Below are 24,542 nucleotides of genomic sequence, written 5' to 3'. Positions count from 1 at the left end.
AGCCATACCTGGTGGTAGGGGATTTTAATGCGCACTCCTCGTTTTGGGGAGGTGAACAAACGGATACTAGAAGCCGTATTGTAAAAGATCTTATTTTGTCCAATAATTTGCGTCTGCTCAACACACGCAAGCACACTTACTTTACTGCTTCTCGAACCGTATGTTCGGGAACTGTATGCCTTCCCACTGCATGTGATTCCACATAAACACACCTTCATAAAAAAAACAAGCAACACAAGAATACATATTGTCACCCAATGCTGCTCTCAGCTGCTAATGCTAGTACGTTTTTAGCTTTTTAAGTGAAGTAGCTTTTCTTGTGAAACTGTAAATTCTGACCCAGTACTTCGCCTGGGTTTGTGACACACCTCAGTCATTTTCTCATTCCTGAAAAGAAGGCTGAGGTCTTTAGTTGATTTGCTGGGAGCCTCGAGATCCTTGCCTAGCCAAGGATGGAGGCTGAGGTTACCCCAACCTTCATTAAAGTTTGTACTATTAGCCATTTCTAAAATTTCGTCTCATACGTCATCACTAGGTAGTACGAACTAACTTTTTAGGCCCTCTACGACGCCGTTTTTTTTTCGTTTTTATAAAATTCAGCAGAAAACAATTTTTCTATATACCTTGAGCTTGGCGCATGATAGTCTGAGATGCTTATGCGCCACTAAACCCGACACAACACAACGCTTCCATCTCATCTCTGATCCAAGTGATCTCGCGGCTGGCGGTTTACAATGCAAACATAAATGTTTGGGAAAACAGACGATGGGACACGAACTAACACAATTTGGACTTGTCGTCGCTGAGCCTGGCCCTTCTGCAAGCAGGTGCAGGAGAACGCTATTCGCGACGAGTGAAGCGCGGGGACGCCCTGTTACTGCCGTTTCTGCGAACCACGAGCCGTGAACGACAGAGGCACAAAACTTTATTGCAGGGACTTCTCGCATCAGGTATAAAGCAAGGGAGGAGCTCACAGAGCAGGTCTTGGTTAAGCTTGATGCGCAGGCCTTTGACAGTATCTTCGGACACTGAAACGCGTGCCTATGAACGGCCGTCTGAAAAAACGTACTTTGAACGGGACACTATTCGATAGGCCGGATGTACTCGTACGGTCGAGTATCGCTTAGAAAAATAACAAAAAAAAAAACTGTGGATGCAGCGAGCTTGTTTTCGCTTCTCAAGCTGAATGCTGGAGGAAGGAAGCTCGGACTTCCGGTACATCTTCTTCTAGACGAGCGCGTCGAGACGGCGAAGACTCGGGATTTTGTCTCCTACGTTCTGTTTGAAACCGGTGTTCTAATGTAAGCTCAACTGCGTTATAACATCTTCCGGAGAGAAAACAGAAGAAGGCAAACAACGGAAGTTACAATTGTGAAAAAGAGACATCGGCGAGTGACCGTAGCTTACCATTCACCTCTTGCTGTAATGAGACGCATTTCGTTTACAACTTCCTTTAAACGTAGTATATTAATCTAGAGAGTCCTTCGAGTGACCGTAATTCACCTGGATATTAAAATTAAAGTTGAACACTATAAACTGTGTTCAAGCTGCTTCTTCCCCTTGAGTTGTGTGGTTCGCAGACGGCGTAGGGATGAAATGCATCGTGGTGCGCATTAAAGCTCTGAGAAGTTTTAATTTAGCTGGCTCAAAAGGTGCATCACTTTTCTGGGTGCTACTTTCGGTGCCGCTAACTCAATGCGTTCGTACGACACGAGAGAAATGCGCTGCCTATTGCCTGTTTGACATTGGCTTCAGACATAACACGCTTATAAATACCTCGAGAAATCGATGCTGCTAGCAGTCGAGAGTACAGCATGATCTGCGTCCACCGAGCCGTTGGCATCGTAAATTATTGCAAAATGTATACTCCAAGGCTCCCAGTTCCGCCGCAAGCTTCGAGCGTCTTTACCATCCGCCCTGTTGGAGCGTGTCTCGTTAGATTAGAACATTTCACATGCGTGGCCCGGCTACATGCTTTCGGAATAGTCAAGCAATGCACAGCGATGAATATGAGTTAATGCGAGGCTGCGTCTACAAACGCCATAGTCAAAAGTGCGACTTATTTTAAAATGCGATTCGAGAGACACCGGCAACAATAAGGAAAGTACTGCCATGTAATTCCTCATAGGCCTAGATTTAGGAATGCGTTAAGCAGTAAATGTTGCGGTAACACGAATACCACGTAATACACGGGGTAATCAACCACCCTCAGCAGCTGCTCGTCACTAATACCACTTGAACAAGGTTTGTTGCAGAACAAAGACTTATTCTCCTTTAATATCCTTCTTCGTCACCAAATGCAGACAGCCTGTAAGTATACAGATTCTTCAACCTCATCATTCTATGTGATCTTCACCTGGCATCAGTTACGTTTTATTCTCTATGGCATCCACTTGGTTACAGTGACGGACCTCATATGCCCCGCACAAGCTGACTTTTTCCCTGTAGTTCTAGCTAAACCGCAACGTGCTCCAGTTTATTCCCTAATCCACGCATGGTTTCGGAAAATATGAAGCAAATAGAAAATTAGAATTCCAGCCCTGGCAACGTGTGCGCGGTGGGTTCTGCGCAGAGATCCTGTTCCGAGTGAAGCTGGGCTCACGGCCGCCCTTCCGGCCCGACGTGACGCCCGCCGATTGCCCGCGCGAGCTGCTGTCGCTCATGAAGCTCTGCTGGAACGAGAGCCCCGCGCTGCGCCCCTCGTTCGCCATCCTCAAGCAACTGATGCGCAAGTACACCAGGTGAGTGTCCCGCAGCTGCATCTCGCAGTTGTTGGTTGGGGGCAACCGTCACAGAAGGGCTGCTCAACGCTCAAGGAAAACAAGTCAGCACACGAGAACTACTTTGGTTTATGGAGCTTAACGTCCCAAAGCGACTCAGGCTATGAGGGACGCCGTAGTGAAGGGCTCCGGAAGTTTCGACCACCTGGGGTTCTTTACCGTGCACTGACATCGCACAGTACACGGACCTCTACAATTTCACCTCCATCGAAATTCGACCGCCGCGGCCGGGATCGAACCCGCGTCTTTCGGGTCAGCAGCCGAGCGCCGTAACCACTGAGCCACCGCGACGGGACATACGAGAACTCTTAGCAAGTACTGAACAAACGGCTGCTGAGCTCCTTCGTAATTGAACGCCGCTGCACGAGTACTTCCGATGACAATGAGCTCGATTGTCGTCGGCTCGAAAGAGGTGCACGAAAGGCTGTTGAGAGTCTCCTGGACTTTTCGAAAGCTGTACCCAGTCTTCTGGGCTCAGCCAAGCTCTACAAGCAGCTCTTAGCGAGGAAGCCTGCCAGTTAATTCTGGAAAATAACCGTAACTGGTTTGTATTGCCGCGCCGGGCCACTCGCGTACAAGGACCGTTACCACGGGCACATGCTGCCCCTGTATAGTGCTGTACATGCTGCCCCTTCAGCATGCTACGAATCAGCCGCTTAACGATAGTAGCGTCTAGCAATGCGACAGCGACATGTCTCGCTGGAGCTCGACGACATCAACAGTGGTTGACTCAGTGGATATTAAAACTACTCGCAGAGCTGAGGAGCAAAAAAAAAAAAAGATCGCCTGGACTCTGGGGAGGAACCTTCCTGGCAAGCTTGGAAGCTAGACGTCGTTGAAGTCAATTTGCCAAAGAAACAACTGAGAGGAAATGAACAAGCATCATGACTCTTAGTACAACAGACACGACCGCGCCTGCCGTGTCTATGTCTTTCGTGTCACACTGTTTCGCATCTTACATTTCTTTGCTAAATTTTTCACGACCAGATTAACGCACAGTTCCCGCCGCCGAAATACATTTTCACTATCGAAAGTTCAGCATGATCTGCGCGAAAGTTCAGCATGGTATAAGGATTCACCAACGTAGCTTTTTGGTTTGGTTTAGTTTTATAAGGTTTAACATCCCAGAGCGACTCAGGCTAAGAGGGATGCCGTAGTGGAGGGCTCCGAAGAATGCAGACCACCTGGGGTTCTTTGACGTTCAATGACATTGCACAATACACAGGCCCCTACACTTTGCCTCCATCGAAATGCAACCGCCGTGGCCGGGATTGAACACGCCTTTTTCGAGTCAGCAGCCGAGCACCGTAACCACTGAGCGACCGCGGCGGCCAACGTAGCTTTTTGCGGCAGTGCCTATCATTGGCATGCAACGTACAGTCGGGGACAAAAGTCTCCGGACCACGTGTTCCTCAAACGAAGCTTATAGCTCTACTCTCACACAGGGGCTGGAGACCGCACTTGTGGAGATGAAAGAACAAAAATTTAACTTGTACCTCCACAAGTGTGGTCTCCAGCCGCCGACTAATAGCAGAGTTATCGGCTTCGTTAGAGGAACACGTGGTCCGGAGACTTTTGTCCCTGACTGTACGTGGTCTGCGGATAGCCATAAAACCCTCTGCTGATTACCCCTAGCTTTTGCCCACATATTATCACTGCTAGTGGAGCTTGAACTCCTCGCACGAGGAACTGCAGTGCCGAGGCAGACTTCAGACCACTCACGATCGGTCATCTCTCTAGCCTGAGCCAATGTGATCCACTTTGTGTCATCTAACGCGTGAGTGATGTGCCTAGAGTCACTGAGTGATGTTCCAAGAGAAGAAGGCGGTTGTTAGCAGATGGCGCGCGTGCTGCGCCAGTGCGCTAACCTGTCTGCCTGCGTCATTTCGATTTAGTGGGATACCGATGAAAAGACCTGAATTGGGCTGGCCGAGCAACTCTTCGCAATGAATAGCCTAATACTTCCAGTTATATTAGACTAATTTTGCTCAAAAATTGTGTCAGCGAAACTCGTTTGCATTTTCCTGTTGGCGTATGTTCATTCCATCAAGAAAATAAGTACAATACGATAAAGTACAGGTATAAAAGAGCCTTGAAAAGATGGGGAGGAAAGCAGTCCAGCTCACTTTTAACAGGTTCCTTAAGTCTGGCTGTCTTGATGAGATGATGAGAGCTAACTGCGCTCCGCCCCTCGAGACGCAACGAAGAAATGTAATTTATACGTAGGCTTTATTGTCTCTTTTTCCGAAAGACACGGTTTCAATCAACCCGCACACTTTTCTTGAATTTAATGCATGAGACGTAGTCAGCCTAATTTTCTGAGTCCATACTGTACCCCAAGTGACATGTTTAGGTTCCATAAATTTATTCATGCAACATCTGAATGTAACAGCGTGTACAGGATGTTTCCTGCATTCTGCAGGTTGGCATGATTTTGCTCACTATTTTCTTTGTTCTTGTCATTTTTAGTTGTTTTCCTCTTACTTAAAACACCCTAATATTAACCTACTCTGGTCGATGCATCTATCGTATAAATTCATTCAGTAAACGAAACAAACAGAGCGAAGACAGTGGCAATCTATGACAGCGTACGGGAACATTTCAATGAAAATACCTTGCACAGCTCCCATTACTCTCAGATATATAGGGCAGCGCGCACGGTAGCACTTTCGCGGACTCGTCCTCCAGCGTAGGGTCAGAATCTTTGTCTAGGACTGGCGAAGCGGTAAACAGTTTCGCCCCTGCGCGATGTCTGAATTGATCCGCTGGGACCGTGGGCTATCGGAGCGAGCCGAAGCACATTCCTACGGCTTCGCTGACCATTGGGCTTCCGCCTGTTTTTCTGATATCTCAAGGTTCTAATAACACAATTACTCTTTATTTCATTCACTTCCACTGCAACGCTCTCTTGCTGACCTCCTCTCCTTCGTGTATAGCCAGTACGAAGAAGGTAGCCCATAATTTTGCTTAAAATTGCACTGATGAAAAGAAGAAGAAAAAAAAAAAGGACGGCAGTGGGCGCTCGTTGCTTCGACACGAAAACGGAGCAAAGCTGGCCGTTTAGATTTTAGGCTTTCAATGCTTCACAGCGTTCCCACGGAAAAGAAAAAGAAGAGAATGAACGCGTACCGTCTAATACGGAGCAATGGGTCGCGCCTTGAATTCGGCGAAATCAAGAGCAATACTAGTTTTGTCGCCAGAAGCGGCGGGTAAACGGTGCCTCGTGCCATTTCTCGGCCGCCAAACAATATTGCCGCCTGGCGAGATTGCAGTTTCTTTCGAAATGGTGCAAACAGGGATGGAAAGAGGAGGAAAATAGATCTGGTCAAAGGGCAATACCGAGCTTACACAGTCGGCGAAGCTCGTGGGCGCCCCTGGGGACCGGATTCCTCGGTAGGCGTTCGGTCCACGTACTGAAGTCTACAATTTTAAAGACAGTGCCGAACTTATGCACGCGCCGGTTCTTCTTTATTCCGCTTTCTCAGCTTCGTTGTCTTTTCCCAATTGTTTCATTTATTTCGCACTGGTATATGTTCCCAAAATGACCCCAATACAGATCCCCAAGGCATTCCCAACAGACCCACCTCACCCGCTGTTGCTTCCAACAGTTCCTCTCCTCGCAACATGTGCCTGCCTTTAAAATATGCTTGTCGTAGCAAAAAAAAAAAAGATGTCAGGGAAGATTTAGTGATGGGACTTAGACGAGATTAACGAAAATAATCCTTGCTAAGTCGTCTTCTTCTTCAATATATGAATATGGCAAAAAAGCTAGCTTTACAGGAAGATTAAATAAAAAGAATCCGAGAAGCCGAACATTAGTGCTTGGTGTCAGGGTTGATCCGGCCGCTCACGAAAACAAGAATGGGGATGAAAAAAATGGGGGGGGGGGGGGGGGATGGAGAAAAGATCGGGTGCTAGTGGAAGGGAGGATGAGCCTTAAATGGCCACCCGAAGGGTCTCAGAAAACAAAAGCAAGCCTGCTGAAAACAGAGAAGAGAGGGGAGCCGACTCAAATGTGTAGAAAAATCAGGGCAGGCAGAGACGAACAAGGTTTTGAATAAAACATGCACTCACTTTTTATTCTACAATATGCAAATATGTCTCAACTAATGCAAACGACGCAAAGGCCGTGGGGAATGCCTTCGTCACAAAAAGCGGAGGCCAATGATATCGGTATCGATCTTAATGACGGTGAAATCTAAGAACAGAATAAATACTAACCTAGATGATAATCTTGATATAATCCCTCAACAGAAAAGTATTTAACAGCTGTATAATGCCGGTACCCACGTACAGGGCAGAAACGTTGAGGCTAGCGAAAAGGGTTCAGCTTAAGTTAAACGCAGCTAGCTATGGAAAGAAAAATGATAGGTGTAACGTTACAAGACCGGAAGCGGGCGGAGTGGATGAGGGAACAAACGCAGGATAATGACATCCTAGTCGAAATGAAGACGAAGAAATGGGCTTGGGCAGGGCATGTAATGCGAAGGCCAGATAACCGGTAGTGATAACGGAGTGGATTCCCAGAGAAGGAAAACGTATACTTTGTACTACAAACGGTTGCGTCACAATTTCGGTACGAATGTTGCCGGGAAAACTGGCGCCACATAAAAGGTCGGCCAGTGGCAAGTACACAGGGTGTTTCACCTTAGAGTTTGCACGATTATTAAAATCGCTTTTTGAGTTAACGTTTTTTTTTCGGCATAGCATTGTCAGCGGTGTAGTATATCAGAATACAGCTAACACCTGCTAACTAGCTGGCTGCTTAACTAATATTGAATTGCAAACTTTTATGTATTACTGTTAGGATCCTTAATTATTGAGAGGCCTGTAACCCATCGTAAGTAATATTCATATCAGTTTTTAGAATTTCGAAAGCGCGGTTACCTTGGCGCTGTGGCCCAACAAATTTTGCCCACATCGCGCCCAAGTAAGTGCCCTTTCGAGAAGCTGGCAGGCAAAGCAACCTCTCCAGTGCACGTAACACGTCTTTGCGTCATTCCTCGTCGACTAGTGGAATTTCCGGAAGGAGTATTGGCACTTCGTGGAATTTATCAAAGCGACTAATAATAATAACGATAATAATATTAATAATGTTTATTGCCAGCAGAGCATAGCAATGCAGTCAAAGTCTGCAAGGCTTGCGCGGCAACACCAGAAACTTGCTGGTACGCTGGCTATGAATTTCAAAATGTACAGAAGCGCTAACTGCAAAATTTCTTGCTATGTCACGGTAGTATATCGCACACTTTCAGAACCTTGCCAAATCAATGAACATAACAGGTCTTACTGCTTGGCAGGGAAATGTAGGAAGAAACTTTCAGTTCTTAACAGGAAGTTCTTAACAGGAAGTTGTTAACAGGAAGTTTTTAGCAGATGCTTTAATGTTAATAATAATAATATTTTATTTTTCTTATGTACAAAGAAAGGAGCAGCCGCGAAAAAGATGCTTCTAGGAACTGCTTAACGGGGCTGCTGTACTCCCCCCCCCCCCCCCCCCCTCCGTATTTGTCGGCATTTGACGGCACAAGACAAGTCACCCAACCGGAACGCTTACATAAATGGCTATATAATAGAGGTGTGCGAGTATTCAAAATTTCGAATACGAATATGTTTTGTATTCGGTTCATATTCGATTCTAGAAATTGATATTCGAGAATCCAGAATATTCGCTAGCGATCGAATGCCGCGCCTTTTATAAAATCGACTGTGGCGAAATAACAATATCCGGGCAAATTGTTCGAAGATAGAGCTTTAAGTGTTAGGAAGCAGTACAAAGGTGTCCTGTCCTCTCCGCTTTTTTCTCCGTCGTTCATCGCGTGGACCGATCGTATTCACACGCTGCTAGGCTTGTACCTCATGCGAAATTCCACAAGTGAGCTGTCCCACGTGGCACATGATGAGAACTAGATGACCCGCCACCCAATTCGAACAATCGCAACACGAAAGCGCGTTTTTTCTTTGATCCTTCCATAGTGTGTTGCATACCTAAAGCCCACACCCATGGCATTTGTCATGTCGCATTCACAACTCTCTTAGCGTAAGCTCCGCCACCTCGTTTTGGTCGACCATGATATACGGGAAAGCCCACTTGAGAACTTTTGAATGAGCTAGGCTTCCGAAAGGGCGAGTAGATGTGTCCCAATGGTGCAATCGATCATGTAAAAGTCCCGCCTGTTGCATGGTGCATAGCAACCCGCACACCTCCGACGTGCGCGTAACGGGAGGCGCGGCGGCGACCGGAGGGCCGCAGTTACCAGGCCAAGAAAATGGCCTGGCTGCATAGTTTCGGTATCTGAGCTGCAGCTATCGGCCCGCTGGTCATCCGAACCCAGCTGCGCGCCGCTTTCGGACGCTAACTGGCAGGCACGTCGCTGGTAATTTCATTTTTCTCTTTTGAAAAGCAGTCTCACGCCGACACTGCGCTCTCATCACGAGCTTTTCAGTCTTTGTGCGATGGATGTGCGATGGAGCCTCCTCATGTGTACAACGCGTTTTCGGCAGTCTTTTTTTTTTTTTTCTGGGGTGCGATGCATTTTTTAAATCGACCTTCGGGCAATAAGGGCTTTTTTTTTTTCGGTTTCTTGAACTCTGAATTAATGAGGCTATGCAAGCCATCATATTATTTTTAGTTACCAGTAATATGTTATTTTGTTGATTTCACTTTGCATGACCACATTACAGGTTGGATACTATTATGCTCTCTAATCAAGTAGTACATATACATTTCTGTGTACATCATAGCTTTTTATATGGTGCTGAGTCAGTCTAGTTTCACCTATTCCATTTGCAAAGACCGTACACTATATTGAAAAAAAAAAAATATGTGCAACAGCATTTGCCTATTTCATTTTCGAAATTTCCGGAGCCCTTCACTGCGGCGTCCCTCATAGCCTGAGTTGCTTTGGGACGTTAAACCCCAATAAACCAAACCAAACCAAATCATTTTCTCAATTTTTTTTTTTTCATGCTGAACAGATATTCTATATTCCAAGCCGTTTTTTTCTTCATATTCATATTCTGTTCGTATTCAAATATTTCAGCGTTTGCATGCCCCTGCTAAATAATGAATGGCATCGTAGTCGAAGCACAAGAAGCACAACGAAGTACATCAAGCAGAATACAAGAAACAGGCAAAAGAGGAAACGCTGTTCTCTTTTAAAGGAGCCCATTTAAAAACTACAAGGAATAAAAACTATTCATCGTCATTGCGCTAGCTGAAAAATATCGTCAGTAAGTGCAAGAAAATTTCGTTTTTCTTGTAGAATTGTGTATTTAGCAGTCTGTGTTTGCAGTGCTGGTAAGGTATAAGAGCGGCGCTAAAGCACCAGAGGAAGCATGCGCAAGCTTTCATAGAAAATTCTCGCGGATTAATTTGAGCGGAACAAGAGCGAAATATTTACCAGTTGGTTTAGTGAGGTAGCAAGCTCGTGCGGCAGCAGCCAGTAACGCGCCTCGGAACGCCGTTAACGTCCTCTGCAACGGCGGCGGGCGCAGGCAAATGGGCAGCAGCAACCTGCTGGACAACCTTCTGCAGCGCATGGAGCAGTACGCCAACAACCTGGAGCAGCTGGTCGGGGAGAAGACGGCCGCGCTGGTCGAGGAGAAGCGCAAGAGCGACGAGCTGCTCTACGAGGTGCTCCCGCGCTCGGTGGCCGAGCAGCTCAAGCGCGGGGAGTACGTGCAGCCGGAGGCGTTCGAGTGCGCCACCATCTGCTTCAGCGACATCGTCGGCTTCACCGCCATCTGCGCGCACAGCACGCCCATCGAGGTGGTGGACCTGCTCAACGACCTGTACTCGTGCTTCGACGCCATCATCATCAACTACGACGTCTTCAAGGTGGAGACCATCGGCGACGCGTACATGGTCGTCTCCGGCCTGCCCGTGCGCAACGGCAAGGAGCACGCGCGCGAGATCGGCCGCATGACGCTGTCGCTGCTGACGGCCATCGCGGGCTTCCGCATCCGCCACCAGCCCAACAGCAAGCTGCGGCTCCGCATCGGCGTCCACTCGGGCCCCTGCGCCGCCGGCGTGGTGGGCCTCAAGCGGCCCCGCTACTGCCTCTTCGGCGACTCGGTCAACACCGCGTCGCGCATGGAGAGCTGCGGCGAGGCCATGAAGATCCACATCACGCGCGAGACCAAGCGCCTGCTCGACACGTTCGGCACCTTTCGCCACCGGCTGCGCGGCGACATCTACGTCAAGGTGCGCCTCTCCCGTCCCGGGTGATCACTACTAGGGCAGAGATACGTTTCACGAACAGCGAATGCTTTTCGAGGTAATTCACTCGGAACAATAGCGAAAAACAGCGGTATTGCTAGGCAAGGCTCAGAGCAGCGGGTTTGTTCATCTCTCTTTCATTTTCCCCCCTTTACTTTCCCTTCTCCCACTGAAGGGCAGCCAACCTGAATATCTTTTCTGTCTCTCTCTTTCTCTCTCAGACAGCTGACAGGTGCATAAAGCACGCGCTTGGCTCCGTAGATATCAGTTTCACGCGATAGCGTAAGGAGCTCGTTCTGCTGAAAATCCGTCGTCCTGCGTCAGTGAGAACCAATCCCAGAATAGAGAGATCAGAATATAGGAGTAAATCATTCAAATAAAATAGCCAAAACTGGGGTTCGAACCCCGGCCCTTTGCAAGCCAGGCAGGCACGCAACGCATAGGAAACGAAGTGACCTTTGCTCCAGAGTGTTAGAGGCGCACCTATTGAAAGCGTTGTGGTGTGTATGACAGTAACGTGTGTTTTGGATGTGTACTGATGTTACAGTAATTATATATATATATATATATATATTATGTCGTGCAATGTAACCAAGATAATGTTTGGTGATTGGTAATCGTTAATGTCGTCGGTAATCGTCGTGCTTGTAATCGATGACCGTGTTCGGTAATGTGATTGTGGATTGGTAATCGGCGAGAAATGAGAAAGAAAAGGAATAAGAAAGAGAGAGAAAAAAAGGAGGATAAGGCGCCATCTCAAGCATCCTCCTAATTTTTGCTGCGGAGTTTGCAGACTGGCCGTGCGCATGTGAGCATGTTTGGCTAGCCTTCAGTTCCCCAGCCCACAGCGACCACTGATGCATCGTTGCGCGCTCCCTGCTTTCTGCAGGGTAAAGGCATGATGCGCACCTACTTCCTGGAAGCGGAGGACCCGCCCTTCTCGCCGGACATCGGCCTGCAGGGCACATTCTTCACAAACGAGCACCTGATGCGTCAGCTTTGAACACACCAGCCTTCACCCAGGGGCGACACACCACCACCACTTTTTCTTTTCTCGCGCACTAACACAGTGTGCCGCCAATGCGAGCCCCAAAGGAAGCAGATACCAGGGCCGGGATTCAATGGGCACGTCTATTGGCATTGTCCACAGCCAGGCTGCGGCAACATAAAACCGTCGCCATTGCCAGGACTGTCGCCAGCATTGCGCATCGCAAAGCTACCGTCAGCTGATGTAAACGTTTGGCTGAAGGTTTTAAAATGGCACCATGCTTGTCATCTTCAATTGACCTGTAGCCAAGGCTCGCCAAACTTAGCACATTTGAAATGGAAAGGGTTATACTATTAGAAAAGTTACACCGGTGTTTTAAAAGTAATGACGAAAGCTCGAACGCTCGAGCTCCCGGCTTCAGTTACAGCTGAAAAAAGTTCCCAACAAAGGGTAAGACCAAGTGCCGGTATATCAGGCTTAATACACCTCAGAATGAATTAAGTGATGCTTGCAATTCTAGTCGGTACAGCTAAATAAGCATCTGTCAGCTCTCCGCCCTGCACCTGTAAACTTGTGCAAATGTCGCCGTCATTCAATTGGTTTTGCAAGAAAACTGCTCGTGGAATGCCGGCCTGAGGTGAAGAAAATATTGTACAATCGTTTGCCGTCTCAGACGTCATCAGACGATCAACGTGTAGGTGTTGTCTGCGTGTCTGTATGTGGTGAAACGTATACCTTCGCAGATCTTTACTTCCTGCGCACGTTTGTTGCAAGATTTTCTTAACCCTTTCTCGTGAGTATACAGTGGTGATCAGCTATAACGGGAACACGAGTGCGCGAGCACTTCACGTGTACCATGTCATTAAGACAACCCCACGTCGTGTTGTAGTACCGTGTCATCTGTTACGTGTTCTTTCTGAATACTGGCGAAAGTGTCTTCAGTCTCGCAATATACTATATTTACTCTCATAATAGACGCATAGTTTGTTCTTTAAAGATCTCTGATATATATGTTGTTTTTTTGCGGGGGGGGGGGGGGGGGGTCGAATACGCGAGCTAAAATATTCAGAATTTGAAAGCGTAAAAAGGTGACAAAAAGTAGGCTGCTGGAATAACACCGCATCTGGTAAGGCTGTTCTTGAAAATAAAATAAAACGCACTCTTCAGCACGCTGGAGAGCATAGTCACTAATTAGGCTGGTTACGAAGCCCTTTGCAAATAGGCGGGGTTGGTTTTGGTTCTCGGATTCCTGGCACAGCAGCCTTTACATTCGGCCGAACACGCCTAATATTACTGCGTATTTGTTTCGGCGTTCAAAAAAAGGCACCAGATAGCGTTCACTACCATCAGCAGCTCGCCAAAAGAGTGTGCTGCGTTCATTAAGGGAAGTAAAAACTGAACTTTTTTGACAGCCAAAGTAGGGGCATTACGGTTTAATATCGCGATTGCATCGACAAGACCTCGCTGGCGTGTTCTCGGTAACGGTGATCGCCACTGTACAACTCGGGCAGCTTGAGGGAATTCAGATTTGCACCTTCCTTTGTTAGCTGTTCTCTGCATTTGCTGCCATTCACCTAGTTAATATCAAGCGGGGTTCCGCGTTGCTAAAACAGCTTACAAACAGGCCTTTGTACTCATGGGTCTAGCTGCTGGCAATGCCACGACTGACCCAACCGCCAAGCACAAAATAGGAGGAAAAATAACAGGTTAACCAGGTGCCTAAGTTTTACGGGCCCCAGAGAGTCTGCATCTTCAGGCGATTCCTTTTTCCTGGTTTCGGGAAGGTCCATTCCTTTCTCGCGAGTAGCACTCCATACGCCTTTGTCGCTGGGATGTGCAGCAGCATCCTTCAACCGAGAAAGGAAGAGAACAAAGGAGAAAAAAGATCAGTGCGGCTAGACGGTCGAAGAGCCATATGAAAAACCATTATCATTGTCTACCGTTAATGGCCACGCTCTCGAGCAATGATCAGTCACGCAAACGACTTCGATGGCCCAGGTTTTCACCGGAACTTCAACGCACTGTGGTTTCCCTCCAGAGACGCTCTGCATTAAGAGCTCTCACTTGGCGACTAAGTTGTGATTCTGAGATCCAGTAGTTTACATTGCCATATAACCATAAACGAAGAGTTGTTGTTCGCCTCGCCTGCACCTGTATCTGCACAATGCCGTAAGTTCGTGTACTGATATTTCGTGTATCCGTGGCTTCGTACGCAGGTGTGCTGTTTCGCTAAAGCGTGTTGGATGTTTTCGTCCGAAAACCGCGAAAGCTTGGTGGTGTGGATTTTGTAGCATTTTTTTTACGCCTGCATATCCTTCTACCCGCGCCAATCACGTGCGAACGTATGTCTTTTCTCTTAGTTTACATTTTTCGTGCTGTGGCCCTTGTGTTGAGCAGCTTCCGTCCGGTAAAGCAGTGTTGTTTGCAGTGTTGTGTATCTGCAGTGCATTTTTGCTAGTCTGCATACAAGGTCGATCACACGCATCTAGAACTTCGAAGCGGCTTGTATTCGGTTACATGCGCCACGCTGACAGCAATTATCACACGTAAAGCCGAGCTATTCCCAATAAAAGCACTTAGTAAGCCGTTTCCCAACGCACCGGACTAAATCACTGCTCGCTACGTGGTCTGCTTTGACACTAAGATTTGTGGCCAATCTGGTACGTGTTATGCGGAGATGATCAACATTGTATTGCAGCTAGCGCAGTGTCGTGCGTATTATTGTCGCCTGGCGTGCGACATTCACAGTTCATGCCTGTACATGCACATTTCGTCTACAATTCGAAGGAATAAAATTCAGTGAGCATATTGATTTGTCGTCTTGTGAACGTGGAAGAGAAAAATGTACGAGAGTACAATGGAGGGGTTGTCGGCGGGAAAGGGATGGTCTGCGCGACATGCCGCAAAATTTACCGCATGCCGACGGCTCGGCGAGTGCAAGCAACCTGGACGTCATGACGCTGAAGGCGGCCCGGACTTCTGCCGGTCTTATTATGGGTGCCGTTTTCCGGTTAATAATCAATAGCGTCACGGCAGACAGCGACCCGCCGTCGTAAATGGGAGCCCGCGCGGGGCAAGCTCGATCATCGCTGCGGGTCGTCAAGCCGAACCGCAAGGCCCGTTTGCAGCTGATGTGGCTCGACATATATGAATCCTTCAGCGGCGCGCCCACGAAGAAAGTGCGCGGGCCCGCTTCCAGGAAGGCCAAAAAATAAATGCGTGCGTGCCTCCTCCCAGCCTCATCAGCGCTGACGCCGAGTGATCTGTTTCTTTTGCTGAGGGGCTCGCCTCACGGGCGGAATTAATCTCTATCCGAAGCCCTGAGACGAGTGACTCGCGGGTGCATTCTTATCGTCCGTGTGAATCGGCTCGAGAAACGTGGGCGAGGCAGAAAGGCAGCGCATGGCACGAAGCGGGACTTGGAGAACTTTGCACGTAAGCTAATGAAGAGTGCGCGGGGGGCCACTGCGTGCATTCAACGAAGCAAGGTTTCACTGCACATATTTATGCTGTACAGAGAGGGCCCCACGTCACATGAATAACACGGATTAAAAACTAGCTACTCCTGGCTGCTGAAACTAAATTTGGGCACTGCTCGCATACTGGTCGCCAAGCGCAAGCACTCACTTTGTTTTTCACAATGTATACAGCCTTTGTCAAAACTATACGGGCCACTGAGTTTGCCTAAGGGCAGTACCATGTGCCTCGCTTAGCACTGCCGGGACTCCCAACCTTTGAAACCGTCGTCATCCTCCTTTCAGAGCTTAGGAGTTTTAACGAAAAGGAACGGTGTACCTGCATGTAACCCGTTGCCCTGCATATTTTTGACAAAAGGTGCACGCATTGGAAAAACGAGCGAATAAGAGGAAACCGTTTCATGGCGGTTCGAAGGAACCCAGTGCAATGGCGGGAAGGTTGGGGTATGGGGGAGGGGGTGCATATCGTGTTGCCATTTCTGTGAACTTTTCACCCGAAAGCGTGCGAGAAGGCTGACAGCTGTTTGTCTTTCTTTCAGTTCTTTATTCATGTTGCACTGCCACCTCGCATGCTCCTTACTTGTGAGACTTCGGTAGAGCACTGATGCACAGGTCACGGTCAGCATAGAAGCGCTGGTGACTTGGGGCGCCAACTCTGACTCATACCCCGTTCCCATAGAACCTGTGGCCTCAGCCGAAAACGGCGTGCCCGGCGCGAGCGCGTCCTCCCCCGTGTGTCCTTATTCGCCCGAGTTCCACGGCACCATCTCGTGGAACACCTACTGCATCCAACTTGGCGTCATCGCTGTAGCGATGGCTGGAGCGCCCGAACGATGGCCCGGATGCTCGTTGCCAAGCTGCAAGGACGCGCGATAAACCTTCTTCATGACGTGCCTTTGGGTGTGTCTTGAAGGTTTGCCACGTGTCCTCGCAGCTTGGTAACGAGCATCCGAACCCGTGGACATACGCGAATATCTTTCCAGAACTAATTAATCCGTACTGTCATTTACGCGGGAACACCACCACGTTAGATCACGTAATCTGGGACTGCACGGAGGATCCACCTCCGGTAGGACTAGTGATATCTCCCTCCCTGAAAGAATGGGAAGTGGTTCTCGCCAGCTAAGACCCCACCAACCAGATACGGGCGACAACGAAGGCGCAAGAGGTAGTTGCCAGAAGAAGGGCAGATATACACGGAAAAGCATGAACAGGCTCTTAGGGCAAAAGGACGAAGAGACGCCGGGATAATGAAACATAGGGCATTATGGGGATACAACAAATACGAAGCACTAAGAGGTATTTGGAAAGGAATAATGGTGCCGGGGCTTACTTTCGGCAATGCGGTTCTGTGCTTAAGGGCAGAAGTTCAGTCGAGATTAGACGTAAATCAGAGAGCTGTTGGAAGATTAGCACTTGGTGTCCACGGCAAAACCACAAACGAGGCAGTACAAGGGGATATGGGCTGGGCATCGTTCGAAGCACGGGAAGCTAAGAGTAAAATACTATATGAAGAACGCCTGAGGAAATTGGACGATAACAGGTGGGCAGCTAAGGTATTTAAATATTTATACAGAAAGAGCGTTGACTCACAGTGGCGGAAAAGAACTAGAAAACTAACCAGTAAGTATGCCGGTCATGAGGACGGAGAAAGAAAGAGCATTAAACGACAGGTGAAAAACGCGGAAGTTAAAAATTGGATGAATTCAATGGAAAAGAAACATAGTGTAGAACTATATCGATACTGGAAAAGGCAGATCAGGAAAGAATTTTTCTATGATAACTCAAGAGGCAGTGCCCTACTTTTTGAAGCTAGGTCAGGGTGTCTTAGAACGCGCAGCTACAAAAAGAAATTTAACGAAGATGACGACACATGTGCAGTGTGTGGTAGATCTGTGGAAACAACTGAACACCTCATAATCAAATGTGATGATATCCATCCGGATGTCAATGCAGGCACAGTCACTCTTCCTGAGGCCCTAGGGTTTAAAGATAACAATGGTCATGTAAATAAATCTGCAGTGGAAGTTAGAAAAAGCGATTGGAGGATTGGTGGCTGAAAAGCAGAGATGTGGCATAAGGTTAGAATTGTAGGAAACCGTAGGTAAAGATGACGGCGAATCTTAATGAGAATTGCCAACACAGTAAACAAAAAAATAGTAAAGAAAGAAAAGCTGAGCATGGTGGCAATTGCCACCACCTCGTTTCAAAGGGGGCGCTCCTATCCATCCATCCATCCATCCATGCCGACCACCTGGAGCATCTAGAATAGCCCCGTAACGCCTCCCCAAAGCTTAAAATAAAGTTCTCACTCACTCACGACGTACCTTACGAACATCTAGGCACTTTACACTGTTCTGTCGGGCCTCCTCATCGACCACTATGGCGCGTCCGGTCACCCCCGGGTGCAATACCAGCGCCTGTGAGCTGGCCACCAGGATCAATTAAAATCCTAAGCAGTCGCTGCCGGGTGCACCGCATAATACCGTGGCACTGATCGGCACGGAGGTTTTCCTGGATGCGATCCGGAACCCCGAGGTCCAGCGCCTGGTTCGCTTGCGGCTACAACGTTCTGTCCACGCCGCCATGACGCTCGCCATCGAAGGGGACATGGCCCTGAGGGACCTGCCGGCGGTCATCGTCTGCCCGGCGCGCCGTCGAGGAGTGGGCCCCTCAGACTGCTCGTACGACACCACACCCAGCGCATTCAAGCATTTGCAGCCTGCATGGAAGCTCACGAGTGGCAGAGTCATCCAGAACTGGCAACCTGTCACCAGGTGTCAATTGCTTTCTCTGCAGACAACGAGGCCACCGCCTTCGGGACTGCTATAGCTGGCACCTTCGCCTCAGTAACGCACCAACGGGGACTCGAGCTTTGAGGTTTCCCCTAGGGTTCCCAAGGTGTCTCAGTGCCAGTTCCTTAGCTTGTGTCTTCGTCACATCGACCCCTTTTATCGTTTCCACATGCACTATATTCGCCTCAAGTGTTCGTTGACGTTGCCCTGCTTGGCCAGAATGTGAAAGCCTTGGTTGACACTGGAGCGATTGTCAATGTCCTGGACAAATTACTCGCTGCCGAGGTGCCCCACCTGCTTCTGCCAGCCTCCGAAACCCAGAGCTTAGCTCACAACGGCGCCCTTGTTGAGCAAATTGTACGTGTCGTCGTCAATGTGCGTGCTCTCGGCACAACCTTCTCGACAGAGTTTGCGATCGCGGACAGTCCAACTTGGCCTGCGGTCCTAGGGTGCGGCTGGTGCCTGCAAGCGGGGGTTGCTGTCAATTTTTCGCCGCCGAAATCATGGGTGCACCGAACTGCCTGTGGCCAGGGCTAGGTTAGCTACATTTCTAACCTCGGCGCTAGCCTGTACTAGTCTCTGGTTGCAGAAGAACTTGCTTTGGGGCTAGTTGGTTCATGATTGAAGTTCAGGAAAAATAGGGGATGACACAAAGAGGCGCTCTTTGTGTCATCCCCTATTTTTCCTGTGTGTGTGTCTTTTGCGCCATTCTGAACTTTAGCCTCTGGTGTTGGCGACCAAGCGTGTCTCCGTCTTTCTGCGTGACCACGCCCCGAAGCACCGACAATGAACCCGGCTTCCGACATTGGGTGAGCGATCAACTCGACAGCCCGGTCACAGCGGACGTTCTTTTCGATCTAATGCGTTGTTCAGCTCTAGCCCGCGAAATGACCTCACCTCGGAACCTTCTGTCTCCAGTCAAAGGAGAGACCCACGTGCACATTCTGCTCAACCTGAGCTGTCAATCTCTCGTGCTGTGTTACGGGTCAACCCTGGCCACAGCATTAGTTTTGAGCCCTGGCCTTCCGGTTACATCTCTCCAGCCTGCGGCTGCGGCTATTCACACGCCAGCGACAGAAGTCCTACCGGGGGAGTCAATGAATTTTGGCCCCAACCTGACCACCCCGAAGCATGCCACCGTTGCCTTGCCCTCAGTACCGGTGAACTCGGGTGCACTTCCTGGACTCAACACTGGACCGACACCGAACACTGCGGTCCCGTTCATCATCAAACTCGTCGTGTGACACCTGCCGAAAGGCGAGTCGACCAGCAGCACATGGCCAACATGCTCGACCAGGGCATCACTTACCTTTCGTGTAGTCCCTGATCCTCCTCTGTCGTTCTTATGCGGAATAAGGATGGGACAATCCGATTCTGCGTTGATTATCGCAAGATAAACGCCAATACCCATTGTATCAGATCTTCAGTCGGTGACGCACGCATGCGCACTAACCAGCGGCCAAGCTGTGGGGAGCACGCCGCTCTCTGGTGCGCGATAACCCACTCGCCCTCTTACGCACCGAGTCTGCTATAAAAACACTCGCTGAATAAAGCCGTTGGTTCACTGCTCTCTGGCTGCGTCCACGTTTCACTTCGGCAAGGCATGAAACGATACACCCATTTCCACCTGAATCACCTAGCTCGCTTCGATGATGCACTCGACTACCTGAAGGGGTCACAGTATTTTTCTACCTTATACCTCTTTTATGACTACTAGCACGTGCCTCTTCATCCCGACGACGCGGAAAAGACGGCGTTTGTCACACCCGACTGGCTTTACCAGTTCACCCGTATGCCATGCTCCGGCCACCATCCAGCGCCTCATGGACCGCGTGTTGGGGCCATATGAAGTGTGCTACGGCGTTGGTATATCTGGACGACGGGATTGTCTGTGGGTATACTTTAGAAAAGCATTTTAAAAGAGCACTTTCAGAAAACTAGAAGTGCTTCTTCCGAGGTGACGTACTTGGGTCACGTCGCGGACTGACATGGTATTCGTCCCGTCCCTGGCAAACTGCGGGCGCTCATGGCTTACGAAGCTCCAGCCAGTCCCAAGGAACTAAAAAGTGTCATTGAATTCACCTATTTCCGCTGTTTTATTCCGAACTTTGTCAACAGCAGCGCGCCTTTGACAGCATTACTGAAGAATGCTACGTGGGTTTGGACACCAACCCAACAGCGAACGTTTCTCGGCATCAAGGGAGCCCTCCTCGAGCCCCCTACCTGAGCCCATTACGACGAGTGTACCCCAGCAAGGACTCTAGCCAAGATGGGCTCGAGACAGTCGTCCTGCAGGCAGACGAGTCCGGTAATTAGAGGGTCCTGGCCAGGGTGTCGAACCGGAATCGAACTTGAACCCGAAAACGGAACCGAACAAAGCTCATAAATTTTTTCGCCATCTTGGAACTGAACCCGAACCGGAACTATTTAAAGGAACCGTTCCGAGCCGGTTCGGGACTCGGTGCAGCCCCCCCCCCCCCCTTTCTTTTGTAGCCCGGCATATTTTTCTTTTCTTTTTTTTTGACAAAATAAGATGTCCTAGCGCGTAGATTTGCTCACCGAAATCTCTCTGCGCTAGACAGTGCGAAAATAGAATCCAGTCTATGCGACAACAAAACTGAATGAAGTCTGGAGCCTAGGAAGAAACCTAATGGCGCTTCTGTAATGTGCTTTCGGCAATTCTAAAGCGCATCCAAGGTAGCCCAAAGCAACTATCAGGAACAAAACAAAAGGCTATAAAGCGTGTGTGGAAAACCCGTTTTCAGCTGATTAACGCCTTAAATCAGTAATATAGTTCGTCTAATTTCCGAATCAAAAGATGTTTGAGAATCCTTCTTCTAGGCGCAGTCAGTAAACTTCTTAAAGTGGTCTAAAGAATACCTCTCCCGAAACGTCACAAGAAAAAAAAACATCTAGAAATGAGCAACAGGAAGACCCTTTTCTATATGAATGCAGGTAGTTTATAAGCTGTTTGCATTACGATTTGGAGCCCCCCTTTTATTCCTGAGAAGTTTGTTCGTTTTGTTCAGTGAAAGAGGAGCTAGAGCACTGTGGACCCACATCAAGCTTGCATTGTGCACTGCACAACAACCCTAGCTGCTGCACGCTGCAAGCTGCAGGCTTGATGCTAGCTTCAACTGCTGCTACTCCGGGTAAATGGAGAGAAAAATATAAAAACAACGCTCCTTATTATGATCAATAAAAGATCATATTCAAAGCAAACGGCACGAGCAGCAGCTGAGCTGGTTGCAGTAAATGGGGCAGCAGATAAAAAAACAGCATACCTGCAATAAACCATATCGCCAGCATCTGATGCAGATGAATGGTGCATCAGAAAAAAAATGCACAATTACGACATAAGCAGCTACGATCCTATTCGGTATCTCCTGAGACGTGCTACTACTTAGTCGCGGTCATGCACACGTATGCTTTTGCTTATTATATCGCGGAACATTCGTTAGATGGTGGGCAGCCCAAGAAAAAATAAAATAGGAATGGCTCTGACCGCCCCGCCTATGGCGAAACAGCCTAAACCAATTTAAAATAAATAATGAGGTGCAAGCACATCGGGAACTTTCTCGCCTCCTTGCGCAGGTTGCGTGGCCCGCCGATTGTTCTTTCATCCCGCAGCAGCTTCTATAAGCCGCAAAGTTATTGACGAATAGGCTGTACAACAAAAACAGAACTGTTCAGTGGAAAGCATGCAAGGAAATGGGTCAAAATTTTTTTGACTGAGAGGTTGGATGCGCCATCTGCCTGGTGTGCACATCGCGGCTTCGTCTCTGTGAAAAAAAAAGGCACTTTTAGTAAAACTCCGGTCCAGAGTAAATAATATATGCGCAGGTTCTTCGCCTGTTCGAAAGGAGAGGACACTATACTTAAGTACGGCGAAGCAATTATCTTATCAAGAGCGGAATTAGATTCTGCATACTAACTTGATAAAAGAAGCAAAACAAGCAGTACACATAGTTGTGAACAAGATAGAAGAATTGTGACAATTATGTGGCATAAAGACTCACAGTTCTGCTGCTCTTTAAAGGAGCACTACTCGGAACCCGAGATTGCAGAACGGGATTTGGGGGGGGGGGGGGGTGCTTAAGGACACAGGGGCCGAGGGAAACTGAGGGACGCGAAGCCTGTAGGATGGAATGTGGTTCCTGAGTGCTAATCCAGGACACAGGAGGGATCGGTCGAATGACACACTTAGCGCCGCGTACCGCAGCTGCACTGTAAACAAAAATATACCCAAAAGGGAGTAAAAATGGTGGCGGCCACCCTTTTTACTCCATTTGTGAAAACATTTACTCCATGATTGGGGAGTAAAAAGGTGGACTGTCCTCCATTTTACTCCCATGAGGGAATAATGGAGTAAAAATGAGGATTTACCAGCATTTACTCCAGTCTAGAAAGGGAGTTAATTGTGTCAAATACTCCACCGGTATAAACACCACTTTGTGCAATCCGCCCCGCCGCCTACCGTCTCGTCTGCTACTGGTCAGTTGTAGGATAATGGCGGTGAGTGACGACAGCTTGGTTACCATCGTCGCTGGATCTCTGCTCACTTCTGCTCCTTCACGGGCGCCTGCCGCGGTGCAAGATATCGACTTGTCGCCGTTTTCCGCTACAGTACGTTACATAATTGAATTGCTCCTGTGAAGCCTCCAGTGCTCTAACGATACCTGACTTTCCTTTGTTTGTGTCGCCACCCCGCTACAGCCCCCGCTTAGGCCTAATTCTCACAGGCTTTTTTTAGTGTGGTTCTCGCAGTGTGTTGCAGCAGATTATGTGTTGCATGAACATGGAACTGTGATAGAACATAGTTATGTCAACGCTGAGAGAGACAGAGAAAGGAATTTTAATGAGGGAAAGGTGGAGAGGTCGGCCGGTGGTAACATTTTTCCTCAGCCATGTTTAAAATCCAAGCCTTAATGAAGTGAATATGAAAGCAAACACTGCCATTCCAAACTACCATCAGGTGTATTTTCATCTTTTCTGCTCTGGTTTTGGGTCAAATACAGCGTGGTACATGACCGTGAAAACTACCCAGCGTCTCCTTTTCAGTTTTGAACAGCTGATTATAATGTTACATCCCTTTATCCACGAACATAGCCAACGAAACGAGCTCGTACAGCAAAAGGAGACGACAAGCAGACGACTCCTGCCGCGTACGCCGCCGCTGGGCTTGCAGACGGCGGAAAGAATGCGTGACGCGGGGTCACATTAGGGCAACGCTGTTTCCCAAGTTGGGTTGCCGGCGGCCCGCAGAGCTACTGCCCGTTTCCGCCGCTGTCACTGCTGTAAGAATGAGCCTGAATGAGGATAAATAAACATGACACCATTTTCTGGCTCCATCTCTGTGGGTAGTAAAAAATTTACTCCCTTTTCACTCCAAAATAACTCCCTTATATAAGGGTGTAAATAAAAAACACCATACATATGGAGTAAAAAAAACCTCCTTTTGGGTGTGCGTTAGAGGACAAGCTATTTACTCCCTTTTGGGTGTTTTTTTGCTAACAGTGTGGTACAGGACAAAGACAACGGGCGGCGGGACGTGCGGTGGCAGGTAAGTTGTTAAAACTACGTTTTTCTTTTTATGTTTACCCTGTGTGTCGTTTGTATGTCATTCTCTTAAGCCCGCCTCCCGAGACGAAAACCAGACACCTCGCGCTTGTTTATGGCAGGCGGCGGCTCCCCTCGGGCGACGGGACTCCGGGAACCCGAGGGGAGAGGGGCCAAAGGTTGAGACGGGCGGAGAGCTGTTCGGTCTAGAGGGGCATTGGAAAAGGGCAGAACGATCGGGGAGCCCCAACGATGAGCATGTAATTTCTCGAGCTCTTGCTCCCCTCCTAACGAACAGTGATTTTTTCTTGTTTCTTGCAATAAACGAAGTTACATAAACGATAACAGTCTACTGTCATCAACGAAGAGCTAAATCAGTTTTAGTTTCTACATAAGTTCATATGACACCCGCAAGAGCAGAGGGGCCTCCAGGCACACACCCGGTGGTGTCTACTGCTGTTGGCTAGCGACCTCATCTGCTGCAGCAACACCAGCCCATGGAGGAGTTACAGAGTCACTGCGGCCAGTACAGGAAGCGCGGTCTACCACGAGAGTCACCACCCCAAGCTTCACCCAAATAGCAAGTCCAGTGAGACGCTGCAGTTGCAGCTGCAACAGCTCCAAGGAAGGGAATATGAGCGACGATCGAGGTGCACATAGAGGTGGCCACCGTTCCCTGAGGTCGGACGGCAGCACTGGTAAATGGCATACACTCAAGTCTGT

At 48.7% G+C, this 24,542-nt stretch overlaps 1 protein-coding gene across 1 annotated transcript in view; it reads left to right on the top strand.

The window, feature by feature from the left end:
- LOC149349621 (atrial natriuretic peptide receptor 1-like) overlaps positions 1-12,973 on the top strand; it is a 46,832-nt gene extending 33,859 nt beyond the window's left edge. The window contains exons 16-18 of the mRNA XM_089578660.1: positions 2,573-2,741; positions 10,278-10,986; positions 11,891-12,973. Of these exons, the coding sequence (XP_089434786.1) occupies positions 2,573-2,741; positions 10,278-10,986; positions 11,891-12,004 (992 nt within the window). The 3' untranslated portion in view covers positions 12,005-12,973. The remainder of the gene's footprint in view (positions 1-2,572; positions 2,742-10,277; positions 10,987-11,890) is intronic.
- Positions 12,974-24,542: the final 11,569 nt, after the last annotated feature.

The sequence above is a fragment of the Amblyomma mixtum genome, chromosome 3 (assembly GCF_055824585.1).
Source record: "Amblyomma mixtum isolate Tamu chromosome 3, ASM5582458v1, whole genome shotgun sequence".
NCBI lineage: Eukaryota > Metazoa > Arthropoda > Arachnida > Ixodida > Ixodidae > Amblyomma > Amblyomma mixtum.
Note: the sequence above shows the minus strand (reverse complement) of the source record. Positions and strands in the feature narration are given on the sequence as shown.